The sequence below is a fragment of the Nipponia nippon genome, unplaced genomic scaffold, assembly GCF_047370975.1.
Source record: "Nipponia nippon isolate SJK-2023a ecotype South Korea unplaced genomic scaffold, ASM4737097v1 scaffold_19, whole genome shotgun sequence".
Taxonomy (NCBI): domain Eukaryota; kingdom Metazoa; phylum Chordata; class Aves; order Pelecaniformes; family Threskiornithidae; genus Nipponia; species Nipponia nippon.
In genome coordinates, this window is record NW_028262335.1 from 7,049,154 (window position 1) to 7,065,442 (window position 16,289).

Sequence of the window (16,289 nt, forward strand, 5' to 3'; positions counted from 1 at the left end):
CACTCAAAAGTCTGTAATTAGAGGGCCCATCTGAAAGGACCTGTATTTTTTCCCTACGGCATCCTTTCCAAATCCATGCATTCCTCTTCAGATTATTTGCATTTTAGTAGTGATTTTTCTGTGTTGGTGTTCTGTAGCATGGCCTCATGTCTTTTGGGTTCTCAAAACATCAGACTTGTAAAGCAGAAGTTCTGTATAAGCCACAAATTTGTAAAGCTCTTTGTGTGAGCTAAGTATTAGAGGTACAGCAGGCCCATGCTGTGGTTACACAGCTGTACTATGCCAACTGTATGCATGTATACGCGTGCTCTTTGGCCCTCTTGACCTGTGGCTGTTTCTCATTCCTACCAGGTACTTTGATTACTGTATTGGAGAAACTGCTGTCCCAGAAGACAGAGTCAGAGCATGCAGGCTGCCTGGTCATTTGTGCAGCACTCAACAATGCAGCTAAAGTTCGGGAGCTCCTTCAGAAGTACCCAGACAAGGCAAGTTTTGAAGACATCCTAATGGTTACTTTTTGTTGCTCTTCTTTAAAGTACTATCATAAAATTTTGTAGTCAAGTGGGGAAAAGGACGAGAGAAAAAGAATAGATTTTTCAGACCTAGTGTTAGCTCCTAAGAGCTGGAAAATTATTTTGCTGCAATTTAGGATTGAATTTGTATGTTAAATGTGTGTATTTTATGGCTCCTGTTTGTGGCATTAACTCTGAACTAGAGTTAAGTCCTCACAGCATGTTTCCAAAGCTGGCTCTTCCCAGATTTCCTGTATGGACACTGCACCTGTAGAAGTAGGGGGAGAGGTATTTATCTATATGAAAACAGTAGCAAGATGTCCGAGTATCTGGCCTCTGCTTGAAAAGAAAGCCACGGGTTGTGTCTGGCTGAATGTGTCTGTCCTTACGTGACCTTGCAAAATGGTAGTGTTGGAATCAGGAAAGAGAAAAGGTGCCCAGATCCTGATGCTGTGCATGTCTGTGCAGTGTCTTATCTCATGTCTGACTGGAGCAGGGAACTGGGCTCGACTTGTTGCTGAACAATTTATGTGCTTGCAGAGTGCCAAACCATTAGCATCACATCTACTCAAATCACTGCTCACTCAAGCTGCCTGTTTGAAGGCTCAAGCTCCTTCAGTGAGGGGTACAGGGTTCATAAACAGGTTAAAAAAGGAGAACCAGAGAACAAAGTATTTCAGCAGTGTCCTTGGAAACCATTGGTAACAAAACATAAGTCTTGTTGAGGCTGTGTCTGCATGGCTGGCAGGAGCAGCTGGATGCACGAACCAGAAAAACTAGGATCAATTCTGAAGGAACCCCTGTGAAGCTGATTTAGTGGTTAGTTGTCTGGTATTTATTATTTCTTTATTTACAAAGTTAATGGGGCCTCTGGAGATGGGAGGAATAGATGAATACTTGCAATTGTCAAATTTATCGCAGATAAAAAAGTGCCAAGAGTCAGGAATCCATTATGATGTTAGTTATTTTCATTAGATTTCTATTTCTATTCTATATTTTATTTCTACTCTAATATTTATATTAATAAATGAGTTATTTCTATTAGAGTGTTATATACAGCAAGAGGAGGATGGATTTGAGGCTCACTTAGTAGTACAAGTTGGAATTGCTTGCCAAGGCCTTTCCAACTTATCAGCATTGTCTTTTGTGTGTAAATGGAAGAATAACACAGTGGCCTCTAATGCCTCCTTGCCAAAATGACTCACCCATCATTTTGAGTGAAGCAAGGGAAGTCTTGCCTGTCCTGCTCTCCTGATTGCTGTATAGAACCAACTGCAGGGAAAAAAAAACCTTCTCCTTGCCAGTCTGCTGAGGTTTCATCTCTTCTCCTTAGCCCTCCCACTGATTTCAGTAGCTTCTTTCCCTTTTTTTTTTTTCTTGCCTTTCATACAGCCTCTCTTTGTTCTTCAGTCCCTTTAATTCTCAAAAAATCTCATTGCAGCACTTCAACAGTGTGATATACCCTCCAGCCATTGTGCCCAGTAAAGTACCTGGAGTAACATAGAACGATGGGGACTTGGCATCTTCAAAGCCTTATGCAAAGCTAACTTGATCTCCTCACACATTTTCCTGTTGGGAAAGGAATTGTTGGCAGAGATGTCAAGAAGTATTCTGCTTGCAGGCATAGGGGGATTTGGCACGAGAGCTGCAGTTAGAGCCCTGGCTTCCAGCTCTGCTCACTCGCTTCTGCCTTGTTGACTAAATGTGCTGTCCCCTTCCCCTTCAGAAGTATTCTGGGGCAAGGTCAGCCTTGTAGTTGATGTACATAAAGCAGAGCCAATGGGGCACGGATTCTGATTAGCATTTCTGAGCCTGCAAGTGTTGTGCAGCTAATGACTTCCATCCTGCTAGGCCTGCTCTAGAACAGAGCTAGGGCCTGAACACAAGGCAAGGTCTTTCCTAATCAAGCTGTTTGCTGTGTCTCTGCCCTTCCCGCAGGTCGATGCAAAGAACCAGGGCAGGACTGCCCTGCAGATTGCCTCCTATCAGGGGCATCTGGATGTTGTGAAGACTTTGCTGCAGGCACATGCTGCTGTCAACCTGAGGGATGAAGAGGGGGATACAGCACTGCACTATGCAGCTTTTGGGTAGGATATCTTTCTTCTTGCTGTCTCTGATACAAGACCTAAAGGGCTGCAAAAGGACATTTCTAGATATAAATGGCAGTCTGTGTGAAGGGTGTGTGGCTGATGGAGGCTTTTCTCTGATTTTTTTTTTATGTTAGATACTGGCCTTTGAGCTTCAGGGCCACAGGCGCATTTCTTATTGCGCTAATTTAACCGCCACAGCTAGGTCAGTTTCCATGCTAGAAATTTTGGGGGGAATCAGAACAAGTGATAAGGAGGTTTTGGTGATTAGATTTTTTTCAGGGTGATGGGGGGGTGGTTTGGTTGGTTGGGATTAGTTTGGTTGGTTGGTTTCTGTACGTGCATATGGTTTCCAGAGCAAGATTAAAGGTTGAATTGTGTTGTCAGTTACCAGGGAAGAATTCATCATTAAGAGCAGGAGATTCCTGTTGATTTAAAGCAAAGAGAGAGCAGATTCTAGAGTACAAATTAAGAAGGTTTTGTTGTGGGGTTTTGTTGGTTGTTTTTTTGTTTTGTTTTGTTTTTTAATACTAAGAGGAGGTGGGAGGAAGTTGAGATGATACAAAACCTGGAAAGTTCTGTTGCCTTGCAAGGAAGAAGAATTAACTGTCTGCACAGGATTGAATCTAATCTGTTTTACTCCTTGCTTTTAAATCAGAAACCAAGCTGAGGTTGCCCGTGTGCTTATTGGTAAAGGAGCCAGTGCAGACCTGTTAAACAACGCAAAGTGCACAGCGTTGTACGTTGCTGTCAGTCAAGGATTCACAGAGGTGGTGCAGACCCTCTGTGAGCTCAACTGTGACGTCAACCTCCCAGTAAGTTAGGGGTTTGTGGGATTTGGCGGGGGGTGTGTGTAGAGGGTGTTTGGGGTTTTTTGGTTTTTTTGAGGCGGGGAGGTGCTTTTTTATGTCTTACGCCATTTGTTGCTTCGTAGAATTTGAAGGTCGTTCTCTTAAAATGCACTGCTGTGCGTTGCATAGAGGAAGTACTCCTCTAACTTCAGTAGTCTGAAATTCCAGATTTGGGTCTGCCCCTTCATCATCATGAGTCTGCTCAGCTCAATCCAGTAGCACTTTCTCTGCTGTGCTGGACTCAAGCTTCCAGTGAGAGCTGACCTGCTGCTTATGTGTGTTGTTGAAACACTCCTGTTCCCAGCAATAAGGAGTGGTGAGATTTTTAAGACTGGCATTTAGGAACTTGCAGGGCAGTGATGGTGAATTGGACCCAGTCCATTTTTAGGGTGTGCTTTTATGGTGGTGGGACTGGACTGTGCTGGGTCAGTCTTTCAAAGCTAGTTAGGAACGTTAGCACCAGTCTACTCAGCAGCTGGCTTCAAGCCCTGGGGAAATGATTTCACAAAGGCTATGAAACTGCTATGGGTGCCAGTGATGTCTGGATGTTTGGCCTGCAGTTGATGTGACCTGGTGACACTATATATCTTCTTGTCTTGAACTGTCCCTCAGGGTGAGCTGTTTCATTTGACACTCTGAGGTAGGTAACCTGTATTCTGCTTTGGTATCCTTGTATAGGATTCCCAGGGAGACACCCCACTGCATTATGCTATCACTGCAGATTACAAAGTCATTATTGAGATTCTCACTGAAGTACCCAACATAGACTTCACTATCCAGAATTGTCAAGGCTTCAACCTGCTCCAATATTCTGCTCTAAAAGGCAACAAGCTGTAAGTGACCTTTTTTCATTTTTACTGCTTTTGCAGGTGTTAACTTGTGCTTGCTGTCTTAACAGTAAGAAGGTAGCAGATGCAGTTCTAGATAGCTAGATAGGAAATGGTTGGTTATACATTTCTTGGGTTTAGATATGGCTAGGCATAGCTGTTCTTCCCTCCTTCATGCATTCACAGGAAACTGCTGCCTGCTTTCCCCATCCCACCTTTCTCATACCTCCTCCCTAGCTTGGCTAGGAAATCTGTCTGCTTCTGGATAGTCTCCTTAGATGTTTGGGTTCACGCGTGGAAGGACAGGAGAAGGTCTGTAGTAAACAGTACTTGAAAAGAGCGTGTCTAACTGAGAGCCTCTGGAATTCTTCCGAGGATAAATCTCCTCGTTATTTTCATAGCAGTGTGAGTTTACCATACTTTATTAAATGATAACTGAGGGCTTTTGGTTTGTTCTTGTAATTCAGTCTGTGAGATAGAAGGAGTGGTCTGCATCACGGATCCCAGCTGATGGTGCTGCCTATTAAAACATGGACATTCATAACTACTGGGCAGAAGAGGCAGGCCCGTCTCTTCTGCAGTGTTTTCCTTCCTGATAAAGTAACTCTTCTATCTCTGTTAACCTCCAACACTCTAGGGCCATAAAGAAGATTCTAGCAAGAGCTCGGCAGCTGGTTGACTCCAAAAAGGAAGATGGCTTCACTGCCCTGCACCTTGCTGCTCTCAATAATCACAAAGAAGTGGCAGAAATTCTCATCAAAGAGGTAAGAAACAGAGCAAAACCACCACCACCAGAAGCTCCCATCTGTCCTGCTCCCCCACATTTTCTGAGCACTATTGGGTTAATGCTGGGACTCAGAAGAACGTCTCTGTCTCTTTGAAGAGCTGGCATTGTTTGCCAGACTTTGAAGAACAGGGATTGGCATTCCTGGGGGTATTTTCCTTTGGCAGTGGAGGAGAAGGGTGTCTAGCAGGCTAGAACAAAGTGGATTGGAACTGGAGCTTGCTGGGAAGTGTCCAGTGAAGTGATGGGTATGAAGGGGAAAGACTTCAGAATAGCTGGTAACCTGCTCATTACGGGGTGTATAGATCTGTATTCCGAACCTTCCCTACCTCATAGGTACAGGTCAGAGCTCAATTTCTCTCGCTCCAGGTGTACGCTGAAGCTCCCCAGTTACTGGTTGTTCTATGGTGGGTTTCTCACTCTTTGTTTTTGTGAAAGAATATCTGAAGGCATGTATTTCATTTGAATGCAGAACAAAATATTTTGCCATGTTTACTCCAGGCTATTTATCTTTCTTCAGTCTTAAGTAAGTGCTAGACCTGCCCTTGGTGAGCAGCATTCTTTAGCAATGAAAATGACAAACTGAAGGATGGCAATCTAACTGGCATTTTGCTGTTGGTTTCTGTGGAGTCAAAGCTAGCCTCTGTCTCTGCTTTCAGGTGATAGTGGCAATGAAGGTGACAACTACATGTCAGCACTCCTGGGTTTTGTTTCTTCTTCTCAGTGGCTTGTTGCTGGAGTTTATCTTTACAAGTGGATCCAAACCACTACAAGGCTTTAATGGATTTACAAATGAGTGCTGTAGAGGAGCAATGTCCGTGAGCACTAACTACTTAGTACCATGATTGCTTTATTTCTGGCATAATCACTGCATTAGCATAGCCCTATCTTTAAAGGCTCTCTGTCTCTAACCCTTGCTGCTGCTTTCCCCTGCGGATTTGGCAGAGGGGCAGAATGATTCAGATTTGACCAGGTTTTTCTCCGCTTTGCTTTGAAGAGGGGAAATCAAAGCACAACAGGCAGCAAGGAATCAATAGTGCTTTAGAGGAGCTAATCCGTGGCTGTTTGCTTGGAGTAGTTCCAGGATTTGTTTGTGTCGGGGAAGTGACGAGTTGTCATATCCAAGTCATCACCAGGAAAATGTTAGCTGTGTGTCAGTTGGGCATTTGGCTTCCGATCCTCCCTTTCTTGATATTTGAGGAGTGTGGGCCATATGGCTAAGATACAGAGCTCTCTTGGAGATCTCTATGCTGCTGTCCTGATGAAGATGGACTTGAGACCCGGGGCCTCAACAAATGCCACAGCTGCAGCACTCTTTTTCAGCCAAATTCCACAGCAACAACTCACTCAGTTTGATGCGATTCTTCTCTTCAAGGGTCGCTGTGATGTCAACCTCAAGAACAACCGTAACCAGACACCACTGCACCTGGCTGTCATCCAGGGACATGTAGGGATGGTGCAACTGCTGGTCAGCGAAGGCAGTGATGTCAATGCTGAAGATGAGGATGGGGACACAGCCATGCACATTGCCTTGGAACGGCAGCAGCTAATGTCAGTCATGATGGAGAAGCATGAAGGGGAGATGGGATTGTTCCTCCTTTCCAAGGTGAGCTGGGAGTAGGAGAAATTCCAGCACCAAGGGCAGGAAAATGCTCGATGTTAGAATGACAGCAGATAGTGGGATCTAAGGGGGCAAAAGAAGGCACGGAAATTGTGTAAAGTGAGTCCAGATGGGGAGCGTGGAAACAAACCTTGTGCTTGTGGGAAAGCAAGAATAGGTCCTCTGAGGCCTCTTAGGGTATGCTTGAATTTATAGCATGAAACTTCACATAGTCAGACAACAATTCATACTGTCTCCCCTGATATTTTTATTAGTGTTGTGTGCTTCTTTCTTGACATGGGAAAGGTCATGAATCCAATTGTAGAGCCAGGAGTCCTGGGTTTAATTCGTGCCCCAGAACCACAGCAATTCATTTCTGTCTGATGGCATGGAAAATGTGAGGATAGCTAACCACAAACACCCCAGTTATCTGCAGATGTAGAGCAGAATGTGAGAGGTGAGACATACCAGGCTGAAGGATAAAAGGCTATGTTGTTAGAAAGCCTGAACTGGATTTCGCTATGTTGCTCGTGGATATATAAGGCCTTTCAGAAAAGGCTTTGATCTAGAAATCAGTGCCTGATATGCTGAGGACTGGAAGCTTAGTCTGGCTTTTTGGCAAAGATATTAAATTAGCCTTTCAAAATGTTCTGCCATCCATGTAAATATCAACATGTGCACACACCGGATTTGCAGTGCAAACCAAGAGTGCAAACGTTGGTTATACTTTATGGATGGAGTGAGAATGATTCCATTGTAGGGATAATTTAGTATGCTGGAAAATCTGGCATAGGTTTCTTTAATTGTAATTAGAAATGACCAGAATAAATTAAACCAACATTCTGAAGGGCCGCATGCTGTGTGCCAAACCACCAATTCCTCCTTTCTACCTGTTGGTGCTTGAAAAAGCCTAGTGCATTGCTTTTCTTCCATTCTGCTTGTTAGGAAGCCACCAGTATTGACAGTATGAGTTGATGGCTCAGTGCATGGCCAAAGATGCTCCGGCCTCAGGTCCTCAGGCTTGTTGAGCCATTCCACAGAGACACCCCACTCCAGCTCAGCAATCGCATCTTTCTTCTCAATTTCTCTGCCTATAAATTCAAGCAGAGGGCTCAGCAGCAGGGTGGGTTTTATCATCTCACTGAAAGTCTGCGTAACAGTTTTGCTAGCTGCTTGTGCTAGGGACAGCCTAGTCCTGGATGCAGAAAGTCTTAAAGCAACATGAGGGATCTGTGCATGTTATTCCCAATACTATTTACAGTGACATTATCTCTAGATGCTGTAGACTCCTTCATGTCTAATTTTACTTGCCCTGATCCACATGCCCTGGTCTTTTAAGTCAGTGGAAAATGTTTATTGACTTCAAATTAGTTTGGGTAATGTACACCAGAACTTGGCTTTTTAAATCGCTGTCACTTAGGGCTCCATACACCAGCTGTTCATCAATTGATACGTACCCTGGTGTCTTCAGCGTACTTCCTTTTCACTTCCTGAAGAAGTGAATGCCTATTACTATGATTAGTAATGAATAGCACCAGTTAGGACCAGTCTTATGCACTCTTGTTCCTGGAATGCAAGATTTGAATCTGCTGTTTACATGCTGAAGGATCTTTTTGTGTTTTCAAAAGAGATGCTAGATTGCACTTTCAAATTGTAAGTACGAGGATTAAGACTTTGTTTAGAACTTGATACAGATCAAAGCCACGTAACAGAAACTTTTTCTATTAACAGACAGTGTTTCTCAACATCTTTTAGCTGCAGGCTTCTGGCTTTCTTGGAAATGTAGAGCTGAATGTTGGAACTGCAATTGCATGTTACTTAGCACAAGAAGGAGCAGATATTAATTATGCAAACCATCGGGGAAAGTCTCCTTTAGACCTCATTACAGATGGAAGGATTGTCCAGATCGTCAAAGACTTCTCGCAGAAATTCAGGTAAACCATGTCCTCTGGAAACTAGCTACAGTATACTTCCTTGCAAAATGCAGAGTGTTCCCACCACGCTGTGGTGTCACTGCATGCAGCTGTTGTTCCAGGAGGGATGAAGCATCTTTGAAACACTTTGGATGTCAGTCTAAGCACCTCCTGTTTCACTGGAGCTGGTTGCTGACCCTGTGTTTCTGGAGGGGTTATTTAGGGATGCATATTGCTATTTGAAAGAGTTGGGAAAAGCAGATTAATACTGCTTGGTGCAAACTTGGCCTCTTGACTTACAGAGAGCCCTGAGGCAGTCGGAGAAGACTGGCCACTGAAGCCAAGAGCAACTTCTGACTTGCAGAGTAATTCTGGGTTCTATTTTACTTTCACTGGATTCTGCAGTTACAGATATTTAAAGTCTAAACAGAGAGGAAGTGCAACAAAAGAGTGGGCACCAGAATCTGCAGAATTTATTCCAGAGCTAGATAAATGCTTGTTTTTCAACAGATAAGAGAAATAGCTGAGGAAATGCCAAAGGGAGAGTAGCAAGTCAAAGATGGCTTTATCTTGGGTTCTAAGAAACATTTGTTTGGATTTTGGCTTTGCAAACATGAAAGTGGAGTTCTGTTTGATCTGAGGGCACAGACCCACTGTCATGTTACCACTGGAGGAGGAACCATGCAGCAGCCACTGTAATTGGCCATGCTCCTGTTCCACTGTAAATAACAGGTGAAATGTGTCCTTTTAAACATCTTCCGTAGGAATTTTGTCAGTGGAGTATATGTTGCATTAAGTTTCTTTGCTTAAAGAATGCCAGTTCTTTCAGACTGACATTTCTCATAACAGTGTACATGTTTCAGCTTCTGTGTTGAGGTTTGACTGAAGGATTTGGGTGTGTGTCTGCAGAGTTAAGGCAGCCACTGCAGACCGAGTGCCGCGTGCTAGATCACAGGCCTAAGTACACCATGGTGTGTCCCAGCATCACACAGAGGAGCCTCCAGGACAGGATAGTTAGCTGTACCTTCTTAAGCTGCTTGGTTAGTCTGACTGAAGTTAATAGCTCTAGAAGAGGAAGAGTATCTGGGGTTTATATGCATTTATAATGAAGCCACTGGCACTTTGGTAGGAAGCCAGATAGCAGTTTCCTCCCAGAAACTTACTGACTTTATATCAAAAGACCAAAAAGCACCCCTTCGCAATACTCCTAGTGGGCCAGGTACTGAAGACAGTGGCTAGTAAATGACCATCCTTGTCCCTTCTGTTCAGTCATTAATCATTCCTGCAGTTTAGGTAGTAGGTCTAGCTAGCAGATGACCGGCTGGCAGGAAAGGTAATGGATGGATTGGATGCTGAGGGCTTTGGATTTGGGGCTCAAAATGCCAGGACACAAGTCTGAATCCGAGCCTGTGTCATGTAAGAGGCAAACTCACAAACAGCCACCCCAGGCACTTTTCGGGAACATGCGAATACGGAGGATCCTTAGGGCTGCACTTTTTAAATAGCTCCCAAAAGCTGACTCCTTCCAGCAGATGACTGTACTGTCAATACCTTACTGTTGCCCTTCAAAAGAGCAGTTTAAACTTGTGTAAATATTAGTCATCCTTGCTCTTTCCCTTTCTTTTTAGATAGATCCAGTCAGAATCCTGGCTACTAGAGGCTGAGTTGGCCCCACCAGGGCAGTGAAGGCTCACAGGCTTATTCTACCTGAGCATTTGCTGCTCTGTCTCCATGTGGAGTGTTTGCCAGGGATCAATACAATGTTATCTGGTTGCTGAAGGAGGACCTGGAGTATGTGGCTCAAATTTTATTACATGTTCATGCTTGCAGGGAACAGCAGGTTTCTTCAGACAGCTCAGCCATCACCTGCAGCCTTCGCCGTGTGCACACAACCCCCAACACAATGACCAACCTTAGTGTCTCGAGTGTGGCAGTCCCCACAGAGTGCCTGGTCTGCTCAGAGCTGGCCTTGCTCATCCATTTCTTCCCGTGCCAGCACAGTATTGTGTGTGAAGGTAAGTCCATTCTGGTTTGGTTTTTTTTTTCCTTAATTTTTCTTTCTTGTTCCACCACATAGCTGCCCTAGCTGGACTCTCATAAATCAAGCTCTGTTTAGATAGAAAGCTGTTGTGCTGTTTGTGTCCTGAAACAATCCCAGTGTGATTTCGGCACCACCATCTTAGATAAGATGTCCAAAGTTATCTATGAAAAGCACAGAGTGTTCTGACTGCCTGCTGATGGAACTCCAGGCAGCTTTGCTTGTGCTTATAGGTGCCCTGGATAATTCAGAAGGAAAGCCAGATGTTCGGTTCTAGCTGGCAGTGCTTTATCTGTCAAAAACCTCCTGAGAAGGATTTCCCTCTTCTCTGGCTTTTGTTACTGGTTTGCATTTCAGCTGTTTTAATGGCAGCCTGCTCAACCATGTCAGCAAGTTTGTCATCTCACAAGGCACTCACAATCTGACCACAGGGAATTTGGTAAGGACTGTGTGCCAGAGCTGCATCCTTTTCCCTAAGAGCAGAGGGCTGTTTTGATCCACGGTGCAGCAGTTCCAGTAGCACAGAGCATTGAGGACTTAAAGGTGTTGTATTTGCTACTGGTGTAGGAAAGCCTAAACCAAGAGACTAGGACGTAGCTCAAAGAGAAGGTGGTGTCCTCATTTCCATGCAGAAACAATCTCTTAATCATCCACAGAGGTCTCGGATTGTTCAAAATTGATGTTCTTGAGTCTGTCATCTTTCTCTTGATTCCGGCATCAGTGGGCTTAATTGTAATCTCTTCTTCTATCATTCATGGTAGAATGCTCCAGGAGAATGAAGAAGTGCATCAAATGTCAAGTGACAATAACCAAAAAACTGAAACAAGGTATGTTTGCTGTTTCTACTGTTAAGTGCTGTGGGAAGGGTCCTGCACAGCATTAGTTTGAGCAGCATCAATGTTTTTCAGTGAAATAAGTATAAGAAAGGGAGTTGATTTTGTTGGTTTTGTTGTTGTTTGGGGGGGCTGTTGCATTGACCACCTTTAGAGAGGAAAAGGTAGATTCCCTCAGGTGTCACGGGCCAAGCTCAAGCTGCATAGACAGGACATGTGAGGAAGCTTGTCCTGTGCCTGGCTTATTTTATTGAAAGCAAGTATCAGGTTCTCCATGTGTCAGTCTAACTGTTTTCACAGGCAGCGATTTAATGGTGAAAATTTGTGAGAAAGGAAAAATTACATCTTGTGAAAGCCTTGCTTCTCCCTTGGCCGGAATTACAGTGCCTATGCAGGACTGGTGTTAGCCAGCTATCCAGGAATCATTGAGCTGGATTGTTTTGATATAGCTCTTTAGCCCAGTTTTAAACAGATTGTCTTCTGTCCACGTTACTCAGCATCCAGAATGGGCAATGTTATGCATGTCAGCAAGCTAGTAGCAGGTTTGCACTTGCCTTAGAATTAATCCAGGTTGCCCACTGAAGCTTTTTCCATAGCAGTTGTGAGAGTTGATGGCTTTCTAGCTGAGATCACTCTTAGGGCAAGTCCACATGAAAATGAGTTCCATGTCCTGCTGCTCATGGCTTAGCATTATGGACTCCTTTGTTGGAGTCAGGCCATAGTCTTGTGACTTGATGCCTGGACAAAAGCATAGGGAAGACAAGAATCTGTCACACGGCTTTGGACGTGCACAGCTGGCAAGGACAGAAATCCTGCTTGGAACTCCATAATGCAAGAAATAGCAAGCTTACCTGATAGTAGGCAGGAGCATTTGTCTTTGCTACAGACTGGCAACAAAATAGTGATGAGAATTCCAAATGAGACATTTGCATGCAGATTTCCATTGGAGGAGGAACATCAAGGTCTCTTGAGAATATCAGCAGGACTTCCCTATCAGTGATGTCTTCAGCGTTTGCCTTTAGCAAGTTCCCCGTCCCCAAACTTGCTTCACCTTTATGGATTTGAAATCACTTCTTGCACCACTGAAGTGCAACTAATTCCACAATGTTGAGGAAAGGGACATCTATACTGAAGTGTAAAGCTACCTAATCAAAGACTGAGGAGCAGAAGATGAACAGTGGCTGTATTAAGCTGAAACCAGGAGGAGTCTGTCTATCTAAGCTGGCAGTTGTCCAGGATTTGGGGTTCTTTCATTTCATAGAGTTAACCAAATGACTGTATTTGTATAGCTTCATGTATGCAAAAGTCAACATAACTGGTGTCAAATGGTTTCTTCTTGTTTTACCATGTGTCCTGAAAGACTTAACCAGAAATTTGAATCCCAAATGTGAACAGGAGGTTGAGAGAACATAGTACTGATAGCACTGTAAGGAGTCCTGGACTAGTATGGCAGAACATCACAACCAGCTTTGAATATTTTTACTTGAAGGTAGCAGCAGCATATTTCAGAACACGGAGGCAGGACATTTTAGACAACGTTGTGTTTCCTTTAAAAAAACCAAACTCAAACAAAAACACGTGCACACGCAAACCAGCTGAGCAACTAAATGGAGGAAAGCAACACTGGCCAGTCTGTGAAAAGCATCATCTCAGGCTTTTTATTTGAGGAATCCCTGGAAAAGGCTCAGTGAAGAGAGTTTAGTCTGAACTAATTGCTACTCTTGAGGGGCAGAGTCTAATTAAAGAGAAGGATGAGGCAGAGCACGCTAGTGACTAACTCTCTTCCTGCTCTCCACCCCTGCAGACAGCACCGAGGTGGAGTGCAGCCCAAGCTCTGAATCCACAGATCAGAAGAAGCTCATGGAGGAGCTGCAGAACCGCTACCGGCAGATGGAAGAGCGTATCACCTGCCCCATTTGCATCGATGACCAAATCAAACTGGTCTTCCAGTGTGGACACGGCTCTTGCCCAGACTGCAGCACAGCCCTTACTGTCTGCCCCATCTGCCGGCAGGCTATCCGGGAGAGGATTCAGATCTTTGTCTAAGGATATGCTTGCTTCCCTTCCCATTCCCACCTCCCTCCTTTACTTCCATTTTGTTTGCATTTTAGATGAGAAGCGCTAGTCAGGCTGATGTGTTTGGCTACCTGCAAAGCCATCCTGAAAGAGAGGGAAGCAAATAACTGATGTGACTTGGGTGGAGGTGGAGGGGAGTCCCCTCTGCTTGCAGTGTCATAAGGCTAAGGAGCAGTGCTTGAGGGCAGGCAGCCCCCTCACCCTGTGCTGCCGATCCATCAGGAGGACCTGAGGTAAAGAACACTGACCTGTCTGCTGAAGGCAGAAGAGACTTTCAGACCGGAGATGAATAGACTTCTATATGCAGATGTTTTCAACGGCATCCAGCTCCAGTGACTGCATCGCGTCTAGTCCCCTGCAGTGTCAGATTTGCAGCCTTGCACTGCTCTGGAAGGAGACGCTGTAGGAGGATATACCTTATGCCTTGGCAGGCAATGGCAAAGCATGTGCTCGCACTTCACGTGAGGAGGTATCAGAGGAGATCAGTCATGGCATCAGCTCTCCCAGATGCCTGTCAGTGGTAGGGAGGTAATGTCCTAAGACAGCATGCTCTCTGAACTAGTACTTGTGAGTTCGACAAGAACTTGGACTGACAGAGGCAAATCTGGATGTGATGAGACCCTAAAGACAGAGTGTGTGCCTTAGAGATAAAGTAGTGAACACTGATTGGAGAAAATATGTTGTTACAAGAAATATTTCTAACCTCTAAGTGACACTTTTCCCCCCCCCCCCTTTTTTTTTGTTTTTTTTGGCACAACCGTGTGTTCAGAGACTCCTGAGCTTTCTATCCATAATGCCAAAGGCAGGTGTTAAATACTCCAATCAAAGTGTAAAGAAAATAAATAGTCATAATTAAGATATGAGGAAAAGGGATTTCATTTTTGTTTCTTTGTTTTGCAGAAAAACTTAATAAAATAAAATATATATTTTCCTGACCATTAAAATGAATGTACAAACAGTAGCTGAAATATGGATCCAGCTGTATTGTGTTTTCCAACTGTCTGACTGAAGAAATATTACCCACTGAGTCCATCCTGTAAAATAACTGTTGGTGGAAGTGGCAGCCTGTAGGGCTAGTGTGCCATGCGTGTGTGTATGTAGACATACGTGTTTGCGTGTGTGGTGTATATCTTCACTGACACAATTATACACAAGCATACTGTTTGTTACATGTTGCAAGCAATATTTAAAACAAACAAAAATATTGTGTTCCTCTGCTATCTTTGTTCATCAGCAAAGAGGTGGCAAATCTTTTAAAGACATTTTTAACTTTGTGGAATATATGGTTGTTCCAGGAATATTTATTACTTCTTCATAATTCCTTGGTGTTGTGAGAAAGTCTTATGTCACAACCTCTAACTCCTATAGATAATCTTTGTCAAAATATTCACTTGAGGCTGTTATAGTTTCAGTGGATTTTTTTGAGCTATGAAAATGGGTTAGATTTAACACCCAAATAACCTAAAGCTGAATTTCAGAATCAGCTTTGGTAAAAATCGGAGGTTCAGGTACTCATTTACTTATTTCCTAGAAGTTCACGTTAGTGTAAATTCCTTTGGAATAAATAAGACATTTCCTAAAATGTTTGCTGTATTGTGGTAGAGCAGCAATAGAAAAGTAATGTGCAAAGGCTGTTTTCACAAAGCACAAGACTGAGCCATCTTTATAATGTAAGAGCTGCTTTAACCACTATTTTGGTGCAAGCGAATAATTCTCCAGACTATGTATTACCCCAGCCCCATGCTGAGCGTTTTTTGAAATACAGTTCTTTCACAAGACTCTACATCAAATCCAAAAGCAGTTTACTAAAGGTAAAAGCGGTCGATACTTTGTGCTGTGTGTTAAATGTATATGTGTGCTGGCACTTGGGGAAGAGGGAACAGAGGTTGGCAAACTGTTCAGTACCTTCTGCGTTATTCCCATCTCTTACGCCTAAGGTGTCTGTTTATTCAGGAAAAAACAACAGGGAGCATCTGCCATCTGCTTCATTTTTTTAATAATTTCTTTGGATAGTAAATGAAGAGAGGCTTCCAAGTGATTTTTCTCCCTAAACCAAAATAAATGTAGGAAGACCGCAGCCTTCGACTTCCAAGCTGTGCAGCTGTTGCAGAAAAGGGAGATGTTTGGGTTTTTTTTTCCTAATGAAAAGAGGTTTTGTAGGGAAACAAGAGCTCCCCTCAGTTTTCTGTTTTAATTTTTTAAAATGCAAGTTCCATTTCAAGATCTTCTGATCTTGTTTTCGTATCTGAAATTCATTGTATGGCCAAATTAGAGATGGAGTTTTGCACAGAATAATATACCTGCTTAAGAACTACAGAAACAATTTGCAAACATAGCATTCAGGTTGGGACTATATCCTTTCATTTCCCTGTTCCTGCTGTGATTGCTTTTGAGGAGCAAGAGTTGAGCTGTTAAGCACCGTTTTGACCCTTTCATTTTCCTAGTAAGAAGAAGGGAATTGCTGCACCACAACAGAGAAGAAACAAGATGGTCAGTGGAGCCCCAGGAGCAAGAGATAGCAGAAGGCAAGCAGATGCCCATATGTGCCAGGTATGTTTTTGGCAAGCTTTGCCCCCCGGTGGCAGGCTCAGTTCCATGGGAGCCTGAGGCTTTGGAGAAGTGAAGAAGGTTTGCAGTTTTATCTTTCCTGATAAGCCTGCTTCCATGGAGGGCCAGGATCAGAGAGCGACTTGTGGCCGATTGAGTGCCATGCCGGGTGAAATGGTTAGCTTTGCGTACTTGCTGGTTCATCTAGTTTGTGTGTACTC

General features: G+C 43.8%; 1 protein-coding gene across 2 annotated transcripts in view; it reads left to right on the forward strand.

Annotated features, from left to right (window-relative positions):
* The window catches only part of LOC104008948 (MIB E3 ubiquitin protein ligase 2), a 79,660-nt gene that overhangs the window by 37,658 nt on the left and 25,713 nt on the right, over positions 1 to 16,289 (forward strand). The window contains exons 11-20 of one of the 2 annotated variants that reach the window (XM_087755196.1): positions 352 to 485; positions 2,451 to 2,599; positions 3,258 to 3,414; positions 4,129 to 4,283; positions 4,915 to 5,041; positions 6,437 to 6,667; positions 8,417 to 8,595; positions 10,405 to 10,589; positions 11,374 to 11,439; positions 15,966 to 16,071. In XM_087755196.1, the coding sequence (XP_087611322.1) occupies positions 352 to 485; positions 2,451 to 2,599; positions 3,258 to 3,414; positions 4,129 to 4,283; positions 4,915 to 5,041; positions 6,437 to 6,667; positions 8,417 to 8,595; positions 10,405 to 10,589; positions 11,374 to 11,439; positions 15,966 to 16,071 (1,489 nt within the window). Of the gene's footprint in view, positions 1 to 351; positions 486 to 2,450; positions 2,600 to 3,257; positions 3,415 to 4,128; positions 4,284 to 4,914; positions 5,042 to 6,436; positions 6,668 to 8,416; positions 8,596 to 10,404; positions 10,590 to 11,373; positions 11,440 to 13,249; positions 14,483 to 15,965; positions 16,072 to 16,289 lie in introns of those variants that run through there. The other variant, XM_087755187.1, reaches the window with a different exon arrangement.